At 43.8% G+C, this 23,945-nt stretch overlaps 1 protein-coding gene across 5 annotated transcripts in view; it reads right to left on the reverse strand.

The window, feature by feature from the left end:
- The window catches only part of CNTNAP2 (contactin associated protein 2), a 1,225,886-nt gene that overhangs the window by 11,936 nt on the left and 1,190,005 nt on the right, over positions 1–23,945 (reverse strand). For 4 of the 5 annotated variants that reach the window (XM_031674555.2, XM_072964285.1, XM_072964284.1 and 1 more), the window contains one exon: positions 10,921–11,160. In XM_031674555.2, the coding sequence (XP_031530415.2) occupies positions 10,921–11,160 (240 nt within the window). Of the gene's footprint in view, positions 1–10,920; positions 11,161–23,945 lie in introns of those variants that run through there. The other variant, XR_012074163.1, reaches the window with a different exon arrangement.

The following is a 23,945-nucleotide window of genomic DNA, read 5'->3' on the forward strand; positions in this document are numbered from 1 at the left end:
GAGTCACACTGATCTTTAAAATATGATGAGTAACGGCCCCTCATATCACATGGGGCTGCTGTCAGGACAAAACAAAAGCATTTCAGCAATTAAGTCACTTACAAATTTAAGTTATCATTTCTGTCTTTCTCCTTTCCTGTTTTCTAGAAGTTAAAAGTCCCAAGTGAATTCTCGACAACCACTTTTAGCCTTTCCTCTGGGGGAAATTTCACAGCAGTTCATCTCATCCTCTAAGTTTAAAATAACCACACTCCCTTATTCATATGGATTTTTATGTACATTTACATTTTAACATGAAATTTATTTTATTTTATTTTATTTCATTTTATTTTATTTTATGTCTTCCAGGATTGTTCCCAGCCTGGAGCTCACCTGCCTGGTCTTTAGACATTTCTGAATAGTCTGTGCAGAGCACGGGGCATCAACCAAAGATCTCAAGTCACTGAAACAATTGGCTTTACGTCCAAAACTTCATCTGGATAATGTTTCTGCAACTTCCAAAATCACAGGCCAGGACACAAGGCCCTGAACTGCCAGCAGAGGTGGAATCAGCACTTCCAGGTGGTGACTGGCGGGGGTTCTCTTGGGAGTAGTCACACCCACAGATGCCAGCGTCAGTCTTTCTGAATGACAAGGAAGTGGTGCTGGATTATTTTAGAGGATTGCGCTCCTTCAAATGGCCCCAAGTGATATACAAGAATGTTAAAAAATGCAGTGCAGTAGGAATAGTTAGCATGGGGCTGTGACGGAGGCAATGACAGATACAGACATCGCTGGACAGCACTGAGCTCCAACCTTCATTTTCATGGGCTTCCATAACATCTCAGTGGCATGACAGCGAGGCAGAAACAAACACTGAGCTGCTGGAGTCAGTGGTTCTGCCAACAGAGAAGTTGCCATAGCAACACACACGCCTGCGTCACCTGTCCCTCCCAGCCCCACGTGATGGAGGTGAGGGGGGATGGGGGGTGGAGAGGACTAGCAGACACAGACCAGGGAGAGAGGCATCTCTACGGGCGGTGCCAGGTGCGGTGAGGGTCAGAAGGTGGACAGCTTAGTGAGAGGGCTGGACAGAATCCCAGCATCCTTGGGCTTTAAAGTGTATGGGACGAAAGGAAAGACAGACAGACAGAGAGGTGGGGGAAACTGGGATGAAAGAGAAGCCCACACGAGGGAGGAAACTGGGCGTTTGTGCCCCTTTGGACTTTTTCACGGTGGCATTTCAGAGCGCTGAACAGTCCTGGTTAGGAACATAGGAGCCTTGAGCGAAGGCAGTCCCCAGACACATTCAGGCAGGCGGATGCCTGGTGCTGAAAGGGGACCAAACCCCACCCCGCATCCCTTCAGCCACTCAGCCTGCCCTTTGACCCCATCCCTTCCTCACCATACCCCACTGCTTTGGGAACACAGTCCTGCCAAACCTGTTCATGCAGTGATGTCTGAAGGCTTTGGCACTTAAGGCAAGATATCTCTCAAGACAGTTTGGGTCCCTTAGATGAGAGTCTAGTTAAAAACAGCCATGCGAAGACATTGCATCTGGGATGTGAGGCCAGAAGTGGTGGGAATCTTAAGCTTAGAGCTTAGATTTTTTAACTCTGGGTCCTGTTTCCTCCGTAAGAGGATCCTACACACACCAATAATGACAAGATGAGAAGTAAATTTTCAAATTACACAAAGAGCAGAAAACATCAATTTAAAGAAGATAAAAGCAAGTGGTCAAAGAAAACAGAAAAGTGAGAGAATGAATACGTAAATACAGAGCCGGTTATTTGAAAGAAAAAAAAAAGTTGTCAGATAATCTAACCAAGAAGAAAAAGGGGGAAAATCTAAGCCTACAGAATAAAATACATGAATAAATAAACCTCTAAAGAGAGAATGGAATAATAAAAACTTATTTTGTTCGACTTTATAGAAATGAATTTCTAAAAAAATATAAAGAACAGAAATGATAGTAGATGAGAAAGAGAATCTAATTTGATCAATTATCATAAAAGAAGTTGAGAGCTGCCAGAGGGTTATGCTCATAAAGAACCAGTCAGCTTCGGTGGGTTTGCAGGCGAAGTGTACCCAGTTACAAGGTACAGGGAGGCAAGGCTCCAAGATGATTTACATCTTTGCCATGCATGGGGCTCATGGACCATCATCACCATCACCATCACCACCACCATCATCATCATCATCATCATCATCATCACCTGGGAGCTTGTGAGACCCGCAGCGCCTCAAATCCTATCTCTGACCTACTGAATCTGCATTCATTATTTCCCCCAGCTGCTTCTAAGCACACTGAAGTTTAGATGGCATTCATTTGAGTTATTCCGCTAGTTAGAGGGCGATGGAGAAGTCCCCCCAGTGTGATTCTCTCCTCCAAAATACAAGGATGTTACAAACCCATTGTACCCAAGAATTATTGATGTAAAAACCAAAACTGAAAAAGTTTTAGTAAAATGCCTTTAGTTATACCTCGAGCAAATGCCTCGTCTTGACTCAATGTGGTTAATGCCAGGAAGGAAAGCAAGGCTCCCTATTTGGAAATCTCTTACTACAATTCACCCCATTAATCCATCACAGAAGAAAAAGCACATGGTGATCTCCAACAGATGTTGAAATGCCATCAGATACTACTGAACATCTAACCTTGATAAGACCCTTATCAAAACAGGACTCACCAAGATGTCTTATACATATAAAAATCCTAAAGAAAATATACATATAAGATGTGTCTGTATGTAGGCAGAATAAGATAGCCCTCTGAGATCGTGCAGGTTCCTGGTCCCATGGGGCACACACCTTCTCCCAATTATATTCAATTAAGCACTCATCTGGGTATGCTGTGAAAGGTTTTGCTGATGTAATTGGATGCCAAATTAATTGATTTTTTTTTCCTATAGCTTTTGGATTTTGTGCCTTGCTAAAATAGAGGAACAACTTAGAAATTACCTTATCGGAAATGTTTTAAGGTTGTCTTCATATGAATTTTGTACAATGTGAAGGGAAGACACAATAAGTGGAAAGATATGCTCTTGCTGGACAGGAAAACATTATTTATATAGATGTTAATTATGCTATAATTAACTTATACCTAAAATTCAATCCCAATAAAGTCTATAGGCAATGCCAAAAAAAATGGAGTTCTAAAATCACACAGGAAAAGTCAATGTGTAAGGACATGAAAGAGCCTGAAAAAAGAGGCTAAAAACGAAATTAGCTTAATGAGAAATTCAATGTTAATATAAAAGCTCAATCAGTACCACAGCTTGCTATGGTCTCAGGAAGAGTCAGATCAATGTCACAGATCAGGGAGTCCAGAAATAGACTTAAATATAAAAAGCAATGTTGGATATGAAAAGGTAGGGGAGAAGATGGAGTCTCAACCAATAAATCTCACTAGACCAACTCACTGGCCAGTGGGGGCGAAAAATAAAACTGGGTTCCTACCTTACTCCTGCCACCCAAATACATTCAAGTGCAATAAATATGTATATCTTACAAATAAAACATAAAATTATTAGAAAAAACTGTGGAATAGTTAAAAAAATATTCTGAAGGGAGGAGGCATGACACAAAACCCAAAAGCCACAAAACACCTTATATTTCATCATGTAAAATTTAGAAATGTTTATATAGGAGAAAACCCCACAAATTAAAAAAACAGATCAAACTGGGAAAACATTCACACATGCAGTAAAGTGCCAATTTACTTAATATATGAAAGTTTTTATGAGCCAATTAGTAAATGACCAACTGACCAATGGGAAACAATATAAAAATATAAATAATTCTTTGGCCAAAGAATATAAACAGGCAATTCAGGGAAAGATAAATACAAGTGACATCAACATAGACAAAGATACTTAATCTCACTCATGATGAATGCAATCCAAATGAAAATGACAAAATTTCATATTTCAGATTAAGTATACCAAAATTTAAAAGAATATTATGATGAACTGTGTTAGCAGAGGTGTGGGGAAAAGACACTCATATCTTATTGAACTGGAGGTACTGTATCATTGGAAGGTGATTTGTAATACAGTCAAAATTGAAAATACATCACTTGACTTGACAAAATCACGTACAGAAAGCTACTCATCATAGAAACAAGATGGGAAGTTAAATGCCCATGAGATCAGAAGTCTGTAACTAATACTACTTTTGACTTGAGCTGTATAAATGGGCTTGATGCTTTTGCAGAAGAGCAGCATTTGAGTCATTGAAGGAACAAAAGACATGAAAAGATAATAAAAAGATTAGGTATCAGAGATTGAGCGAATTAATCATGCAATCTTAGCATAAGGATGGAAAAAGGGGATCTGCTCAGAAATAATTAAGATGTAATTATAAGAGCTGGAAAGATTATTTTAAGTGCTCACAGGTGGTAAAAAAAAAAACTACCAGCTTGTAATTATGATGGAAACGGAATAGATACATGCAGTTTTTAAATGTTCGTCATATCCATAACTCTTTTGCATGTGAAGCTATAAAAATATTTGATCTTCAGATGGCAGAAAAAAAATGTGGAATATAGACAAGAAATCAAGTCACTAAAAATGACAGCAACAGAGAAAGGGGGGTGCATTTAGAAATCATGCAGTTTCCAGGGGCAGAGTCTGGTGTGGCGAGCAGACACCTTGGTTCTGAGTTCACGGTACCTGGGCAGACTGTATATTCTGGAATCTAACTGGGGACGTGGTTGTTAACCTGAGCGACCCCAGGTGTCATATTCCACTTAGTCCGCAATTCATTTGGGAGAAGAGCCACACTGCTAACGAAGCTGCTCTGTGAACCTGAGTGAATCCAAGGGACAAGTGTGGGTTTGGATTCCCAGATTGCTGACCATTCTCAGAGGACTGTTTTCTACTCACTGCATCTGGATTTTCCATGTCCCCTCTCAGAGGGGCTATGAGAACTCCTGGTCCAGAGCCTGTCAGTATCAGACGCAGGTCAGCTTCAGGCTAGGAGCCAGCAAGTCCAAGCTCCAGGGGAATACTATGACTTCAACCACAGCACCTTCTAGAGGCCGATTCTCCAGGGCCTTCCTGGGATGTGATGCACCTGTCAATCAATGGAGGTTGGCCCTGGCAACCTACCCTGCAACCTGGGCTGAGAATGTCACCTGTGTGTACTAGAAATTCCATAAAATAGTAACCAGTCATAATCGTTGTAACCAGAAGACTCCTTAGGAAATGGAATCTTACATCTTAAAGTATCTTGTCTATCTTAATGATATTTTTAAAAAACCTAGCATGTGGCCTTCTGTCTGATGTATTCTGTATTAAACATCATGAACGTGATTAAAAAAAAAAAAACCCAAGACTTCATACGAATGCCTCCTACAACAGCTTGATGTACATTCCAGAGTTGTTCATTAGCACAGAAATTGATGGCATCAGACTCGAATTTTTCTGGTGTTTGTTTTGTTTTTATATTTTACAGAATGTGCACACCATCTGTAGTTGTCTTTCTGCTGGCAAACCCTTGCCATTCCACGGAAATAAGATTCCCTGAATTTGACAAAGAGAAAACCCATGATTCTGAGAGGAGAATCACTGCAATTGCCTGGTGCTCTGTGACCTTTAAATAAACCAGAACTCAGGGCCAGGGGTTGCCTTTTCTACCTTGTAACTACTGTTCTGAAAAGACCACGATGTAGCGCGCATGCCTAGCAAGCACACGGTCCTAGGTTCAATCCTCAGTATCTCCATTAAAAAATAAATAAACCTAACAACTGCTCTCCCTCACAAATTTTTCAATTAAAAAATTAAAACAAATAAAAGGACCATGACAATGTGATTTAGAAACAGGCCATACTTATTATCCAAAGGCGGAAAAAACTAAGCAGAAAAAAGAACGACTGGATGTTTCTAATCGAGCAGAACTGACTTAAGTCAAATCAACATAATTTTATCATTTCCCCCTATAAAAAATGCACTTACAGCTCCATACCAGGGCCTGCCTAGTATTTGTGATGATCTTGTGATGTTGTCCAGTGTTCGCCAAACTCCAATCACGTGGGAACTGCCATCATATTTTTTGCCATAGCCATGTAAAACCTAATTATTATCTACTTTTTTCACTCAATTGACCTGATTTTTTATTTAAACAAATGCCCTGATAAAACTTTATCACCCTACAGAGTCACTCTATATTTGGGGGGGAGGTAACCAGGTTTACTTATTTACTTTTTTTTTTTTTGAGAGGAGGTACTAGGGATTGAACCCAGGACCTCATGTATACTAAGCGTGCGCCCTACCACTTGAGCTATGCCCTCCGCTGCTAGCGAGCGTTTCTGTTGCTTGTCAAAGCTCTACACAGAAGCGCTCGCGCTCTCGCTCTCTCTCTCCCCCTCTCCCTCTCTCTCTCCCCCCACCTCTCTATTAAAGGGAGACTAGCAAGGGGGAGAAAGGTGTCCAAATGAAGACTTTCTCTCTGACAAAATTAGAAGGACTGAAAGGGAAATGAACAGGAAATAACTTTATATTATGCCATGTAATGCCACGTCTGTTATCTTCCCATAATGATCTGGTGACTCCCTATCAAGGCCACCATGGTGTGCTGCTCCAGCACCCATAGATGGCAATGCAAATGGCATCCCTTGGAGTTGTGCAGTGCACAGCACGACCAACCATAAATGTCCCTCACTTTGGAAAGCAGTGACAGAGCCCAGAGGGCTTTAGTGAGGCAATGAGCAAGCAGCTCAGTCAGTAGTGGTCCAGGAGAGAAAAAAAGAGTCTTATCACATGAATCTAGCATACCCTGGGATACATTTTCCATCTTTATCATGAGATATCATCTAAGATATAAGAAAGAATCATAAAGGAGCAGAAAGAACACAAGACCTAAGAGTGGATGTCTGGAATTCTGATTTCCAGGTCTCTGCGAAGCAAACACTCCAGTGTGAATATGAAATGAGTAGCCCTTAGCTGATGGTTAAGATCCCTTTAGTACTAAAACCACAGACTCCCTGTCTTCCCAGCAGGGAGCATGCTGTATTTTAAAATAAATGCACACACTTCATTTTAAACAGCACTTTCCTCCTGATATCCTTTCAAATTAAGCTTGCAGCTGATAAAAAAAAAAAAAACAACCCTGAATAGTCATTTGACACATTCCTCAAACGGAAACTCCGCCCTGGGTGTAACAATTGCTCTCACTGGAGGTGCTGAGGCTGGCCCCACGTGCGGATTTCTTGCTCGTTCATTTGTTTCAAGTGTGCTTTTTTCCAGTTGCAAGGAGGCAGACCAGCTCTCCTCAAGTTTAGGTAAAAAAAACTTCCCCTGTCCTGGTGAGCTTCCTGATGAAATGGTCAGGGGAGCCCAGCCTTCTGCAAGCTTGTGCTACAGCCTTTTAATTTGCAATTTTACCACCTAAAGCCGTCATTGTTTTTCATAAACTGTTTTCTGCGTTACTTACTTTTCTTTTGGTAACCTTACCTCAAAGGGTTCACCAAGGGGCCACTATTAAACTTCGGTTTTATATGGTGAGTGATTCTCATGGGTGGCTACACATCAGAATCGCTGGGGGGAAGATTTTACCTCTGCGGACATCTTCATCTCACCCCTAGTGTCTGACTTAATTGGTCAGGGGTGCAGCCTGGAGAGCGGGCTTTTAAAAGCTCCCTAGGTAATTTGAAAGTGCTTCTGAGATCGAGATGAGGGCTTTCAAACTTCAATGTGCACATCAGACGTCACTGGGGAATCTTGCTAAAATGTCGATGTCGATTCAGTGGGTCTGGGGTAGGAGCCTGATAGCTGCTTTTCTAACAAGCTTCCAGGCAGCACTCATGCTGCTGGGCAAGGACTACACTTTCCCAGGCACCATATGCAACATTTCTCCTTCCAAATGCCCCCTGTTCCAACCAGGACTAGTCAGCTCTCACCTTTATCCTCCTGTCTGACACCCACACAGACCCCACTAACACATGGCTTCTAGCCAGAAATGGCATTTTTTGTGAAGACACTGTTGTTTTGTTTCTGAATATCTGATCGTGAGGATCCTTATTCTATTCGGGTAAGAAAGATGGTCTAAAAAAAGCAACCCCCCCCCTCCAAATTGGAATTCAGAATGATGGAACATAGGCTAAGAACTAGGGTGTGGTTCCTGATGTGGGGACCTGCTAGGAACCCTAGAGTTGGTATGAAGTTTCTTTTATGCTGGGGACATTTAGGATTCACAGATGCAGAAAGAAATCTTTTTGGAACTTCCCTTATCTGACTACAAGTAGAAGCTTTTGAGAAATGAGGTCGTAAATTCCCCCTTCTGGGAGGCTTTTAGTCCCAGGAAGGAAGCCAAGAGCAAACCTACCCTAAATCCCCGCCCCAGGGAGTTTAATGGCCTAGAAGAAGACAGAAAGACCATTCACACCTGCATAAACAAACATTATCACAAACTTTCTTATCTTCTGTTTTTTCTTTTAGAAACCCATTTGTTCTTCCCATCAAGACCTTTTTCTCCTCTCTTTTTCTCTACTAAGATAGATCAGCCTCTAACTTTAATTATCTGTTGAGCCATTTTTTTGGTAAGCTTCCTTACACATACGAATAAACTTCTTTTTCCTGTTAATCTGCCTTTTATCAGTTTAATTTGCAGGGCCCCAGTATATGAACCTAAGAGCGTGGAGGAAAAGTTTTTCTTCCCGGACACTAAGCCACTCAAGGCTGATATTAAGTAGCCTTCTCTGTGTCTATTTCTTTCTCTGTCCCCTGTCCAGACCCCAATCCCCATTCTCTCTCATGTTCCCATTCACCTAAAAGAAAAAAAAAATCAAATCATGTTATCTAAACAAGGCTTCTGTCTCATAGTTCATAAGCTGTTTTCTCTTCTTTTAATAGAATAGAGACAGATACACACATTTCCTTATGAGCATTTCCCCATTATGAAAATTAACTTGGAATTCCAATTATGGGATAAATTATGATAATGAGATTGATACAGCAACTGGTCGACACCAGGTAAGAACTTTCTGCCCAAGTACAAGTGGAAATTTTCTGCAAATGGACCCTATATTATATACCACAGGCCTACCGTAATACCTGGGTTGTAGACTTTTGATTTGAACATTGAATAATAACAGAAAAGTTCCCTACATACATTATTACAGCAATCAGAAGAATGAAATTGTCATGCATAATGTAGCATGATTTCTAAAAAATAAATGAACTCAAACTTTGGCCCTTACAACCGTATCTCACAGACCATAAAACAAATAATTTGCTAATTAAGGCAAAATAAATATGGACTTATGTTGGCCCAAAGGAACACCTAGATGTTTCTGAAACTGGTTTCTTGGCAGCCAACTTAGACCACACACGTATCAGCACAAGAACCTACGCATTTCAAAGACGATGTGTCGTCGCTGCCCACTACGGAGTCTGGAGGAATTTATCTGAGAAATCTCTGTTCCTCTGCAGCCCTGACAATGTCTTTCCTCATCTCATATCCTCACTGCTACTTTTCTTCTTGCAGCATCAGGACTGCCCTCCTTTGTTCAAGCCAGCCCAGGAGGAAAAACCAGCCCGCTGTGTAATCCTAACAACAGTCATAAAAGAGAATTCTTAATAAGTACCCTTGGCACACAGCACCCCTCATCATGTTATAGGAACTCATGCATGAGGAACAAAGAGGATTGTTCAGTCTGTAAATTGGTTATTCTGACAACGGGGCAATTCTGGCTTCTTTCGAAGCTTCACAAGTCCTGGCAAGGATTCAGGGTGACAACGGCTACATAGAAGCTGATAAACACCACGTTCGGGGCTGGAATCCGTCTAAAGCAATCCAACACATGATGTCTACATGATGAACTGTTACAAATTAGAAGTTAGGGTGGAGGGTGGTTAAGAGCCTTTCCTGGACATACGAACATCACAGCAAATTGTGTCTAATATGACAATAACCACCTAGTAAATATTATTGCAGCTGAAGTTTTGTAAAGCTTGCTCCATGTCTATAATGGTGCTAAGTGCTTTAAATCCATCATCTCACCTAGAATTCTCTGAGTTAGGTCTTATCTCCATTTCAGACATGGGGAAACTGAAGAATGAGGTTAAGAAACCTGCCGGTGAGAGGCAGGGATGCTACTGGAACCCAGGCCTCACGTCACCTTGCCCCCCACCTTGGCTTCTTCCTGTCCTCAGCATCAGCAATGCCGGACACTGCTTTGGAGACCCATCGAATGTCAGATTGGACGTCTCCTAGAGATCACGTCTCCCACTTGATACCTTATGCGGGAAAAAGCTGAGGCTTGGAAAGGCTACCTAGGTATCCCGAGGTCAGTCTGGTAGAGTGAGGAAGAGGACCTTTGGGTTCCCCATCACTTGGGGTTACGTGGATGTTGAATTTGCATCCAATTAACTTAGCAGCCAACAACTGCATCCTTTCACGTTCACCCTGTTTTTTCAAACAAGTCTTATCACCTGCAGAAGTGGGGCTGCATCCACCGAGCTAAGCCTAAATGCACCCCTAAAATCTGAAAGGCTACAGGATTATTTGTATAAATATAGTGTCAAGAGGTGAATCTCAGTCTTGCTTAGGTAAATCTTTGGTAGTAGAACTTCAATGGGGGGGCTGCCAGGCAGTGAGAGTCACAAGGGCAGAAGTGAGGAGGTGACTTGATAGGATCACCTGACAGTCATGTCACAGACATCGGTTTAGACATCTCATTGTTTCACTTAAATGAAGAAGAGTCAGTAATTCCTGTTTCTTCCCTTTGACTTACTTACTTCTGGCCCTGAGCAAGAACACGGCCGCGCCATCTGAGCACTTGATGTGCTAAGAACTCTCTGCTCGCACATTCCTTCGCTCCCTTAATCCTCCAACTGCTTCACCAGTGAGGTTCTGTTACTAACCCCATTTTACAGATGAGAAAACAGAGGCTTAAAGAAATAAATAAAGCGATCTGTTGGAGACCACTTTAGACTTTACCTGAATCCAAGTGGTCTAAGTGCCAGGGGTCGGTGGCGGACGACATGGGGGAGAGGGTGAGCGGGGAGGCCCCGCAGTTGGATTCCACCAGCTCGCCCTGAACGTGCACGTGGGCAGAGGCGTTTGTTTGTCTCAAGGCCGCCTTGAGTGGGGCAACCTGGTTGAACTGTACTCTGGAGAGGCACCCAGTGAATCCCGGGGTGTTGTACTTGTGAATCTCTTGGTCAATCTTCCCCGTTTCTGAAAGAAAAACAAAGAGAAAGTAAAGATTGTATCCTACCCACTCTATTCCAGCTGTAACATATACTCATCTTGGAATGCTCGTCTGCAAATTCTATTCTTAGGTTTCAGTGTAAGATGCTCTGTTCTTGTAGATGAAATATTAATGACTTTCTAAGGCCCAGGGCTGGAGACTCCACTTGAAAAGAAACTTCTGTGTTATCAGAGAACGCGGTGGGGAAAGACTGTATTTGCTAAAATAAAATACATTCATAATTACCCCCCAGATACTCGAGCTATTGCTGAAACTGACAACACTCCCTTGGTTCTGACTGATTTTTCTCCTCTTTTCAGATGCTTTAATGACCCTCTTGTATATACTCAACAGCCCTCCCAGCCCTCCTGATAGACTCTGGTTTAATTTTGTGCCTTTTATTTTCTTCTTTAGAATTCTTTATTTTTAGTAAAGAAAAGAAAAAGAGTTCCCAGAGCCTATAATTGGGCATTTGCTTTCTTTAGAAGCCAATCCCCTGGAAATTCTGAGGTTTACAGAATCCCAACTAGTATCTGATGGGCTTTTTTGGAAGTCAGTAAAATCTCCCAACTCCACCACAAACATGAAGGCACATTTAAGAATCACCACCTCCCCCAAGTGTGTAAGTGCAACATCTTCTTCCTAAACTAACATTCAAATCAGGGGTGAATCTGGGTTCTGGGAAGTCCTTCAGCAGAGGTAACAATGGAATTAGGGTTTTTTTTTTTTTTGGTGATAAGAACACTTAATCTACGATTTACCCTCCTAACAAATATATAAACATAAAACACAGTATTGTTAACTATAGGCACCCTGGGGTTCATTCCTCTTGCATCAGAGAAAGTACGTACGTTTGACCAGCACCTCCCGATTTCCCCTCGCCCCGTGCTGGAAACCACTGTTCAACTCTCAGCTTCTGTGAACTTGACTATTTTAGGTTCCTGATATCATGGAGTATTTATTCTTCTGGGTCTGGTTTATTTCATGTAGCATAATGTCCTCCAAGTTCATCCATGTAGCAAATGGCAGGACTTCCTTCTTTTTTTAAGGCTGAATGATATTCCATTGTATGTGTCTATCACAGTTTCTTTCTCCATTCGTCTGTCAGTGAACATGCAGGTCGATTCCATGTTTTTGCTATTGTAAATAACGCTGCTTCAACATGGGAGTGCAGATACCTCTTTGAGATCCTGACTTCAGTTCTTTGGCGTGTATACCCAGAAGTGAGATCGCCAGATCATATGGTGGTTCCATCTTTAATTGTCTGAGGAACCTCCGTACCATTTTCCACAGTGGCTGTACCATTCCGCATTCCCACCAATTCCTCCACATCCTCACCACTGCTTGTAATCTTTCATAGAACTAGGTTTCAAGGATGAAAGGAAAGAGAACTCCAGGCTGAGTCGGCTATGAGGTTTCTGTTCTGGGACCTGGGGGCGTTGGGATGGGCTCGGTGCTCGAGGCCAGACTGGGAAGGGCCTTGAATGCTGGGTTAAGATGTTTGTATGTCAGTAGGAAACTCAGAGCTATTTAAGCTGCAGGGTTTGGGGTGGGAACTGTATTAGAAAGGTAATCCCGGAGGAGAATAGCAATTGCTCTGAGCAGTGGTCTCGTTAGCCCCTGAGGGCCCTGCAAACTCCCTGGGCAAAGGCGGGGACTCTTCCTTTGGCCGTGGGGCTGAGGCAGAGTTAAGCCCTGGATGTGGATTACGCGCCTTGTTTGTCACCAGCATCGTCCTGATTTTGCTCGCCACTGGAAAATCTACAGAGAATTAGTTTTGGTTCCGTTTCCTCCACTAGAGGTTTGGGTAGGGGGCTTCTGACTGGTTGCATTTTGTGTGGTCCCTGAAATTTTAAGTAGGACATGCTTCCCTGTCACATGGCAGAAAACGAACAGTTTCAAAGCTGTATTTATCCGAGGGTCCCCAATTTAATATGGGGCCCCACTTCTTAAAGAGCTGACCTCTTCTATCTGTCTCCCCTTGAAATGAGGGATAACAGACACAGGCAGATGGCCAGGGGGAGCCCCAGCAGGGGGGTTCTGGTGGAGGACTGGGGACCAGAGGAACCGTGGGCTGTAGGTGGAAATGTCCGCTAACTGGGCAGAGGCTGGGGCGGGGCTGCAAGAACAGCCCTGGGGGACAGGTTGGGGAGACCGCACTTTTCTGGTGGCTCTTTCCCCAGCTCACTCTCCTCTTTAGCTCCCCGACCCCCGTCGTCTGTGTCTTCTCACTGTTGGGGAACATCCCTAACGTTTCAACTGTTGTTTCCTTTCTGAAAGGTGGCTGGGTCACAAAAACGAGGATTCTGACGCCCAAGAGTGCAGAACCAATAACTGCAGATCTGGACCACGTTCCAAGTCCAGTTGCTGGGCTCCAAAGATTCTCGGCTGAGTCCCATTCCCCGGGGCCAGGGACGCCAAGGACGCTCTTGGTTCATCAGGTCCACATGGTTCCCACGCTGGGCCATGTGATAACAATAATATTAAGGGCATCTATTATAAACCAAGTTGGTATTATGTATGAGGTACTATATTTAGTACTTTTTACGCAGTATTTCATTGTTTCCTAACAACCCTCTGTGCTAACTAGGATCATCCCCACTTCACAGATGAGAAAACTGAGGTTTAGAGAAGTTATGGCTTTGTCAATGAATGCACTTATGTTTCATATGAAAAACAGAGAAGTCAAATGTTTCATAGTCTCTATTTCTCTCTGTAAAATAGACTATATTAGGTTGCTTTTTCACTCATTTGGATTTTTGTCATTTCTATTCAGGGACTCCTTCTAAAAATGTCACAGTGAGGGGTTTTTTGTTTTGTTTTTTTTTTTAAAAAATTAAATGGCTATTAGAGACTACTTTAAGATCGTGTGTCATTAGTGACTGAGCCGATAATAAGGATTTTTTTAAAATGCCATGAACTGATGTCAAAGCCTTGCCAGTGTCAGTTAAAGTGCCAGCAAGTTCTGAAAACGCTGGTCTGGAATAAAAAAATCTATACTTCTTAAGAGCATCTAACAAACGATAGTAAAGCTATCATTTAGTACATTTGAGCTCATTAAAAGTAAATTACATTAATCTGTAAAATTGATTGGACTGATCTCATACTAAAACCAAATATTAAAATACAATTCCCTGTAAGAAACGACTTTTTTTGTGGAAATGTCTTGGCCGAGGCGTAATCTGGGGGAAATTTGCTCTAAAGCATGCAAATTTCAGAAATGCAGTGCAGTCACTTCTGAAATTAAATTCTCAAGCTGTCATTAGTACTTGAATGTCTTCTACGCCGAGTGACATGGGTTACAGAAAATAGCCCACTTAGAATACTGATTCAATTCCTGGTACAACCTTAAAATGAAGTGCTCATGACAGCACTTTCAAGGAGGAGGCAGCAATTACACTGGCAGCGCAACAGCACGCTTTCTGGGCTGTTCTTCCTCAGATGCTGTACATCTGTGATGGGCAGGGGTGTTGTGAGAAACAGAAAGAGAAAGCGCACCTGAGCAAGAAACATGGGGCGAATGAAGCCGGCCCCGCCGACCACACAACTGTGTGAGGGCCTCGCAGACACGCGGCAGCTTCTTCAGTGACTGGGTGGATGCCGGCTCCAAAAGAGATGAATCATTTCCCTTCGAGACGATTTAAACTCATCCACATGGCCTTCTTGTGCATCCCATGGGATCTGTTCATCCCCTGGTTTTTGTTATGTTTTATAGTTTTTAGAGTTTCCTATCAGCATTCCTTTTGGGGGGGGTGTGATATTACAAGATATGAAATATCACCATAAACTTAATTTCTAGCTTTTTATGAAACAGAGTCAAGAGATGTTAGGATGTCAGAGAGACCTGATTTAAGACTTTTGCTAAGGCTCTGTTGTGTTCCCCTCACTCTGTTAGGGGTGGGAGGAGTCAGCCTTTCAGAATTTGTGGGATCTGTAGGAAGGCAAACCTCACCTTTATCCTGCAGACACTGCGGGTACCACTGGCCCAAAGCACTGTCCCTCCTTCACTCATGCCCTCAACTCTAAGCTAGACTGTGTCTCACTAGGGGCACTGGAGGTGGTTTTAGGTTATTCATAGACGACGTTAAAATAACATCCAATCTCAGGGTGAGGAAGTTATTTCCTTTTCAATTTTCTTTCAATCCTCCCAAAATTAGGACTCCGGTTGGCTCTGGTTAGGACTGGACTCTTTCCCACCCCACCAATACCAGCTATTTCTCCATCTTAACAAAGAGAGAACAGACATGGACACTTGAGTAGGCAGCGGTACTGAACTTCATAGCATTTTCATAGGATTTATTTTTTTTTTATCACTATCTTATTGAGAGAGGAGATTAGGCAGGCTTGACACATGCTAACTCAATCACAAAGAGGCAATCTGTTGGGAGACACACACACACACACACACACACACACACACACACACACACACAGGTTAAAATTGTCATTCCCATTCCTAAAACCTAGTTTGAAAGCCACAAACTTATTATGATCACTGGTTACTGTAACACAGTTGTGATTTCCATACAAAGGGGAAAAAATGATCCCTGTTAAAAACAAGACAAAAGGCCCAAAATGTAGTCACTTATGCTAAGCTCCAGGTTATCAAACTGAGATTAACCAGTACAATTTTGGCTCTCCCAGAAATGGAATCTTAAACCAGTCAGCACTAGTTAGGTAATCTGTCTGATAAACCCCTGCCGTCCCCTAAAAGAAAGTAATTTTGAAATAACCAATCTGTATTTTTTTTCTTTTGTTTTTGCCAGTGTTTAACTTTAGTGTTCCCATTTCTTTCTGCCTGTAAGTCTCATTTTGTACCACTCCTTGGAGCTCCTCTTCATCTGCTAGATTGGATGCTGCCTGATTCAAGCCAATTTTTGCTCAAATAAACTCTTAAATTTTTAATGTGCTTCAGTTTATCCTTTAAAATCCCTCAGGTGTTCCCCAAACACCAGACATTTGGCATCACGCAGAGCAAGCACATCTGAACATAGCATTTCCCACTTTTCCCTGAATGTTTCAAGTTGTCAGACACGAGACAGAAAGCCTGGTGCCCTGTTTCTGCAACCTCAGGCGCCCTGCTTACACGCATGATTTTTCAGGGCTCAGAAAAACAGGCTCCACTGAACGTAACAAGACCTTTCAGGAAAATGCACATACCTGTCACTCAAACCCCAGAGCTGGGTGCTGCGATTTACTTCATGAAAAATGCAGGTCGAATTTTACCTCTCAAAGTCTTAGTAAATATAAGACATGCGTCCCAGCTTTTTGCTATCAGAGAACAGACCCCTTCTGGATGGTCTGAACGCCCCATGAGCTGGAAGCAACAGATCTATTTTTTACTCACTGGGTTTTATTCCACTTTTGCTTTTGCATTTTAACTTGTAAGCAGCAGAGATAGAATCTTGTGTACAAAATGACCAAACTTCTGCTAAAACTGTTTTTTTTTAAGCTTTGGAAAGTCCTATTCAACTGTAGCCAACACTATAAGGAGAGTGAATTTCAGCTTGTAAGTTTCTCCCTTAATTCCTCTCCTAGACACTGAAGGGCATTCCAGACAAGATGAGCCCACCATCAGCTGCAGCTGACTCCCTCGGGAGCAGGGGAATCTGGGGCAATGGGAAAAGGAGGAGAGAACGGTGCTGACTTCATACACGTCATGAGCAGCACAAAGAAGCACAGGCTAGGAAAGGCGTGTAAACAAAACTTCGTATGTATTTCCAGATAATGGCAAATTAAATGATTCAGTAAAGTAAAAAGTGGTTTCTTTCCTTCGTTCTCACTTGTTATTCCAACCCCAGGAGGCTGTTAAGCTATCCTACCCAAGAGAAAAAAATCCTTCAAGGACTTTGATGGCAGGACGGTGTTAAGGTGAAAGCATTGGGAAACAGACACCGAGATGCGTGGAGCGCAGTGAGTTCCCAGGACCATGTGACTTGTTAAGCGCAAGTAGGAAGAGAGGGGAGAACTATTTCCACAAAGCGCACTGGGGCTTCCCTTGATCTGCTCTCTGTGTTACATAATTAATATAAAAAAGAATTCACATCTTGGACCATGATGTTGGAAATGACGTCCAGAAGACAGAACTTAAATGCTTTGAGTCTGACCCAAAATCGCACTGGGTCAGCACATGAATCTGAACACTACAACTGTCACCACCCTGGATGCTACAGGTCCAGACTTGGATGCTTGGAGTCCAGACGTGGCCTGGCAAACCTGTGGTATCTCCAGTTGGGCAAATTAGGAACAACAAGATGCAAAAAAGACCAAAAACCCAACTGCCACTTCTGAGGTGTCCAGAGCAAAAGCAGGGTACTGAGCGTGATCCCTGCACACAGCACCACCAGGAAGGGGGGCAGATCACCTAAGCCACCCTTCTGGTGTGACCCCCTGGATCCACCCCTACCCTCATCCCTCTCAGGGAGTGAGCAAGGGAAACTGCTACCTGTTTCCGCTCCCTGGTGCTGTAGCACGAGCCCCAATAAATTGCCTGAATTTCTCATCTGGCCTGTTTTCAATTTTTATTGATCAGGGAGTCCAAGAATCCGGGCTGTATCACCCATCACCATGGGTGGTCAGAATAAGCCCAGAGAGGTGTTGGGTTCCGGGTGGATGAAGAAGGCAGCAATAATATATTAGGGTGTGTACGGCTGAGGCCACCACTCTTGAAACTGTCCTGTGAGTGAGTTGAAGGAACTGGAGACTTAGTCCCTTGTGAATTGTCAGCTGCTCCTGCTGGCCCCAGTCTGAACTATTCGAAGGAAGAAGGTAAGGGGGAGCAGAGCTGATGTGATGCAGCAAACCTGCATCTGTTGCTAATTCACCTAAATGAGTGACTTCTATGACTCTGGTGGTCTGTGGACTCTCATTGTCCTTTTAACCAAGGACAGGGGACTCTCTCTGCAGTGTTTGCCTGGGGGCCTTCCTTTCTAGCTGTGTGCTCATTTTCCCAGTTGGGCTCATCCTCCAGTCCTGCTATTCTCTCTCCTCTCCCAGGTGCCTGTGCACGTCAACGGCGGTGCTTCTGCGGCCACGTCAGACAGTGAAAATTACAGTGGCTGCAGCATCTTGGAAGAAAACGCAGTTTCTCAGCGCTACTAGTCATTTTCTCCTGGTGTCACGCTGTGTGCTTTGTTTCAGAGAGGAGTGGAGCTTGAAACCTTTTATGGGGCAATTGCATTAATCTCTCTTCTAATGTATGTTGCTGTGAATCCTAGGCATCTGGGGGAAATGAATCTGCCTGGGAAAGATGTTTTTCTAGATACCAGAGGATTTAACCCTTTGGGCATGAGCACACTGCAGTGTTTCTAATTGAGCATTTGTCTAGAATGCTTTCTTAACCTCAGGAGACCCAACAGCAGGCCCACGTTATTATAACTTTCACAGTCCCTTGGCATTTCTGCCTTCAAGGGTCTTTTCCTCCATTAAAAAAAAAATCAAACCAATATTTTAGAACTGTTGGTATAAAGATGAATATATTAATGTAACATATTTAAACATCTTCTTCCACCTAAAAGTTCATTTTTCCTTCTGATTTTAAAAGAAATTCAAACATGTTCATGGGTCCCTAGAAGTAGAACTGTGGCCACTGAGCCTAAGGGGTATGTTGACCCCTGCGGAAAACATTTGATGACTTTTCTTGGTGACTTGGGGCTGGACCAGGTACACTGTTTTATAACTGCCATGGACACAGCTGTAAAGTAGCCCTGAATTGTGCATTTAAAAATTTTTTTGTTATTATTATTTTTGTAAATGGAGGTACTGGAAATTGAACCCAGCACCCCATGCATGCTAAGCCTACACTCTACCACTGAGCTATACCCTCCCCCTCTGAATGGTGCATTTTTGAATAAGGGTCTGAAGCCACCTCTCTTTTTGGTCCTTGGCCTCTGTCTTACAGAGGTGCATGTTACTGCACTCTATGGCACGGCTGCCTTTCTGCAGGACTAACTGGAAATCACAAACCATCTCCCTCCTGAAAATCATCTTTATCTCCACCCGCATTAAAAAAATCGTGAGCACTTTTAAAAGTCAAAGACTCATCTTCTTCAAAAGATGGCATTTCCTTAGCCATGATGCTCTGTCTTGTTTGTGCCGCTTTTTCTCAACGTTTGGTCTTGGGCAGGAGTCCGAGGAGAAACTGCATTTAATTTTACAGTGACATTGAGATGAAAGTCCTACACAGATCAACTTTCTCATGGAATCTTCATCCATTTCTATAAGGATTTACTGAACTATACAGGCTGGGTGACAGGGATTCAGCACTGAAGAAGAGTTCCTGACTTTAAGGACTATAATTCAATTGCATATAATATTGGATATTCTGACAGTATGCTGGGTAGTAATATTATTTGTTGGCTGAATTAATGACTGAATGAATAAATGAAAGAGGAAAGGGCTACTTCTTTACGGTGAGCTCAGAAACCAGGTTAGCAGCAAGCAAAACAGCACTCCTAGTGCTCGGAAATAATACTTCACTAAGAAAACAGAATCAGGGAAAGGCACAGTGTGAGGGGCAGGTATCACTTTAGACAGAATGCTCAGGGAAGGCCACTGCTGAGGGTACACTTGAGTTCTGAATCAACTTACAGGAAGCTGTGTCTTTATCTGGGGGAAAAGCACTCCAGGCTGAAGAACAGTAACTACAAAGGCGCTGAGGAAACGCACACGAGTGTCCTGGTTTTGTCACCGAATGTGTGCCCTGTGCACCGGAGGCCAAACAGATGTTGGAGTTTGGAGCAGAGGAAGGTTTACTGCAGGGCTGAGCAAGGAGGGAAGGTGGCTCGTGCCCAAGAGAACCCCCAGCTCCCCAAAGGGTTTCAGCAAAGCCTATTTAAAGGCCAGAGGAGGGAGGGGGAACGCAGGGGATGTGATCAGCTCGTGCACAAGCCTCTGACTGGTTGATGCTGAGGGAACAGGGCGGTCAACACTGTCAACCCCGAGGCACCAGAAGGTCTGGGGGTCACATGCTAACGATCATCAAGTAGTTAACTTCTTCCCTTTGGTGGTGGTTTTTAGGATCTGAAAAATCTCAGCAAATGTACATGAGATACTATGATCTGGGCCCTCCAGAGAGGAGCTACAGCAGAGGATATGGGGGAGGGGTCTGTCCCCAAGGGCCCCACAGGGTCCTGTTCGGTTACAGTTTCCCCTTTAAAGGTTGAAACTAGGGACTGGAGTGGGGGTAAATCCTGCTTGTCCAGATGTAGACCAGCTGACTTTCAAGCTTCCTATGAGAGCTCTGCATCATCTTGGCAGGTGAACTCTACGGAGTCCTGGCGAGACAGACTCTGTTGAATGGGGCCGAGGCAGCGCTGTGGCCCTGTGGCCTGCACGTGACCAGGACGCTGGAAGGATGGCTGGGCGGATAGAGGCCTGGGACTGGGCGCTGGTACTTTAGGACTGGAGGGAATGGTAGGACCATGACCTCCAGTAACCCATAACATGACATCCCCAAGCCTCAGCGCCTCAGCCCCTTTAAGTGCGGTGATCAGACCAGATCAGCCACCAGAGCAAGGACCCGTAAGGACCCTGTTGTGGGTTGAGTTTTGTCCCCTAGAAAGACATGTTTAAGTCCAACCCCTGGTACCCATGACTGTAACCTTAGTTGGAAACAGAATCTTTGCAGATGTCATCAAGTTAAGATGAGGCAACACTGGATTGGGTGGGTCCTAATCCAATGACTGGTGGTGTTGGAGCAGGCAGATAGCTAGATATGAGCAGAGAAAGGGGGACACAGACCAAATGGCAGGAATTGGGCAGAAAGGAGGGGCATGGGCCAAATGCAGGAAACCATACATCATGTAAGCACCAGGGGTCCCTGGGCAGAGAAAGAAAAGCAGGAACCCCTGGGCTGATAAGTAGTCACACATTTGGGGGTGATAAGTGGCCCAGAGGCCAACAAAGAAAGGCGGGAAAAGGTAGAAATGTCCAGTGTCTGAATGTAATCTTTTGCTCATTACGCCCTCATTACAATAAAATTAGCCTCGCGGATTAGAAGTACCCATCACGCACCGACGCCATTACACTTCTGATCCAGACTAAATAAGGACGAAAATCCCTTCTCCCTTTGGGAAGGTGAGGTTGGGATGATAATCAGGGAACACGACCCCAAACCCTTCCCTCCACAACGACTATTCCGCCCATTCATTTTTGCACCTTATGTAACCAACTTGCCAAAGAAACTCAGGGCAGCTGCTCACCTGAGCCTGCCTGCTCTCCCCTCGAGAGTGTACAATCCATCCTTTAATAAATTCTCACTTTACTTTTTTAACCGCTATGTCTTGTCTCTGAATTCTTTCTAGGACAGGACAAGAACCTGGAACACAGTTACATCCACCAGCAACAGTGTCTTTATAGGAAGGGAAGACACACACACGCACATCACAACACCGTGTGAAGACTGAAGTTGTGCTGTCACAAGCCAAGGAACACCAAGGATGGGGGCAGCAACTGCCAGAAGCCAGCAGAGCACAGATACCTGCCCCGCCCTGAGTTATCTAGAAGGAACCAACCCCTCCAGCACCTTGATTTCAGACTTCAGGCCCCCAGAACCTTGAGACAATACGTATCTGTTGTTTTAAGCCACCCAGTTGGTGGGACTTTGTTACAGCAGCCCTACAAACTAAGACCGACCTGAAGACCGTGTATCGTCCCAGGTCCCTGGCATCCTGCAAAGGAGACAGGAAGGGGAGAGATGAAGCATTTGCCCCAAAGAAACCGAGTTAGCCTGAGAGCAACGCTTTTAAAACGAGATCATTAACTTTAAATGCAAGATTCAATCTCTTCCCAGCCCCAACTGAGGGCATAGACACGGGGGACCCAGAACAAGGTGAAGCCGTTACAGAAAATTAAAACTGCATCTCTTTGCTCATCTGACTTCAGTTAATTAAATCTTAAGCCTTTTAAAAACTAATAAAAACATTTTCCTCACGAATATTGGAACAGAACAGGGGTGATTCTGGTCTCCCTGGGGTCACTCCTCCCATCAGTTTGGGGCTCCTATGCATTCTCGTCCATGGCATGCAGCCCTAAACACTTGAACTGATTCAAAATCTTTAAAGTGTCATTTCTTCGGAGTTGAGAAATCTTACACAGAAGATGACCCCTCATTACAGGCGTTTGTTGACATCCCTCCCATTCCGTCGGGGTCTCGTCTCAAGGTTGGCGCCCTTTCGGCTGTGGGTGGGGCTGCCCTATGCACTCTGGGTTTGGAGGAGGAGCTTCTTTCATAGCCTGTTCTCATCATCACCCTGATGCCTGGTAGCCTCTGAGTCCTTCTCCTCCTCCCCCTCCTCCCCCTGCGTCTGCCTCTTCTCTGTACCTTATGAAGAGCATGTGGGCTCAGAGGTTTCATGTGAGTTGGAGAAAATGACCGTGGTCCAGATGGGGCCTGGGATCCACGTGTATATTTCAGAGCAATTAACTAGGCGTTGCTGCCTGTTGTGCGGTTTTCACTGTGTTGTAGTTTCAAAGCACACGGAGCTTCCCTCCTGCTCCAGCCCAAGGCTAACAGACTGCAGGACTTGTCAGTGCTTTAAAGGAGTCCTAAGAATCTCCTAGAAGCTACCGAGACACACCTTTTCTAAAGATTCACGATATGTTATTGTATTTTTCACATCTGGAGAAAAGTCCTCAATTGAGGATCAAACCGCAAGCCATTTAAAGTAATGGCAACTCTCAGGGCATAGTGTCTGCACCTGAGTACCCTCAACTAAACATACCAAACCAACCACGGAGAAGACTTCCTACATACCCTGGGGCAGCGAGAAGGGTTTTCTCCACAGACAATTTAGGTGGTGGAATTCAAGAGGGCACCTCTCTTTACCTTGCGCTCAGTTAAAATTCATACCAAAGAGACAATGAGAACCTCCCCCCCCCCCCGCTAAATATCCTTGAAAGTTAAATAAACTGAAACTGTCCTAGTGAATGAGTTTTCTGAAGGGCCTTCCAAAAGAAAAGGCAAACTTTTTTCTCAGGAGACTTCTAGAAGATTACTTCAATATGCCATCTTTCTAGCAATTTAACTGCCGGCATCTTTAATTTCTGATTTCTGACTGCAACCCACAGGGGCACAGACAAGAGTGGGTGTTGCATGCAAATCACTCTTGATCCAAGAGCAGAATTTTCAGATCTTCCTATAAAAAGACAAAACACCTAAATTGAGAAGGGTCCTTATTTATATTTAAGAAGGAAGGTTTGGCCCCTGCTGCGACTGCGGCAAGTATTCAGAGCTGAGGAGCCCTCTCCCTTTCTCCTCCTTCCTCATCAAAAGCTGACACAGGGAAACCATCATCATAACAATGCCTGACATTTTGAGCATGTATTTTACGCAAGGCCCTGTGCTGAGTAATTTACATGCATTAAGTTCTTTAATTTTTGTAGCTTCTCCATGGAAGAGAGCTGTTGTTATTTTTCTTCTCTTCTTTCAGAGGAAACAGGCCTCGAGAAGTTAAATATCTTCATCCTTCTGTGACTCTGATCTCAGCTGCATTCTTCTCAAATGCATTCCTGGTCTTGTGCTTGAAAGTATGGGAGAGCGGACTAATCGACTTACATTATAAAGGAAGACAGTCCCAGAGCCAGCAACTTCAACAGAAGTATTGAGTCCCTAACTGTGGTTTCTACAGGAGCTGCCTCTCTCCAGCCTGGACAACCCAGGGACCGGACGAGACCTCCAGGCCGGCCACCCCGCTTCCCCCAAGAGCCGTCCCTTCTCATGCATTCAATCCCTGAGTTCTCAAATACTCCTTTCCCTCTGGTTTTCACTCAA

This window comes from Vicugna pacos, chromosome 7 (genome assembly GCF_048564905.1).
Source record: "Vicugna pacos chromosome 7, VicPac4, whole genome shotgun sequence".
NCBI classification, from domain to species: domain Eukaryota; kingdom Metazoa; phylum Chordata; class Mammalia; order Artiodactyla; family Camelidae; genus Vicugna; species Vicugna pacos.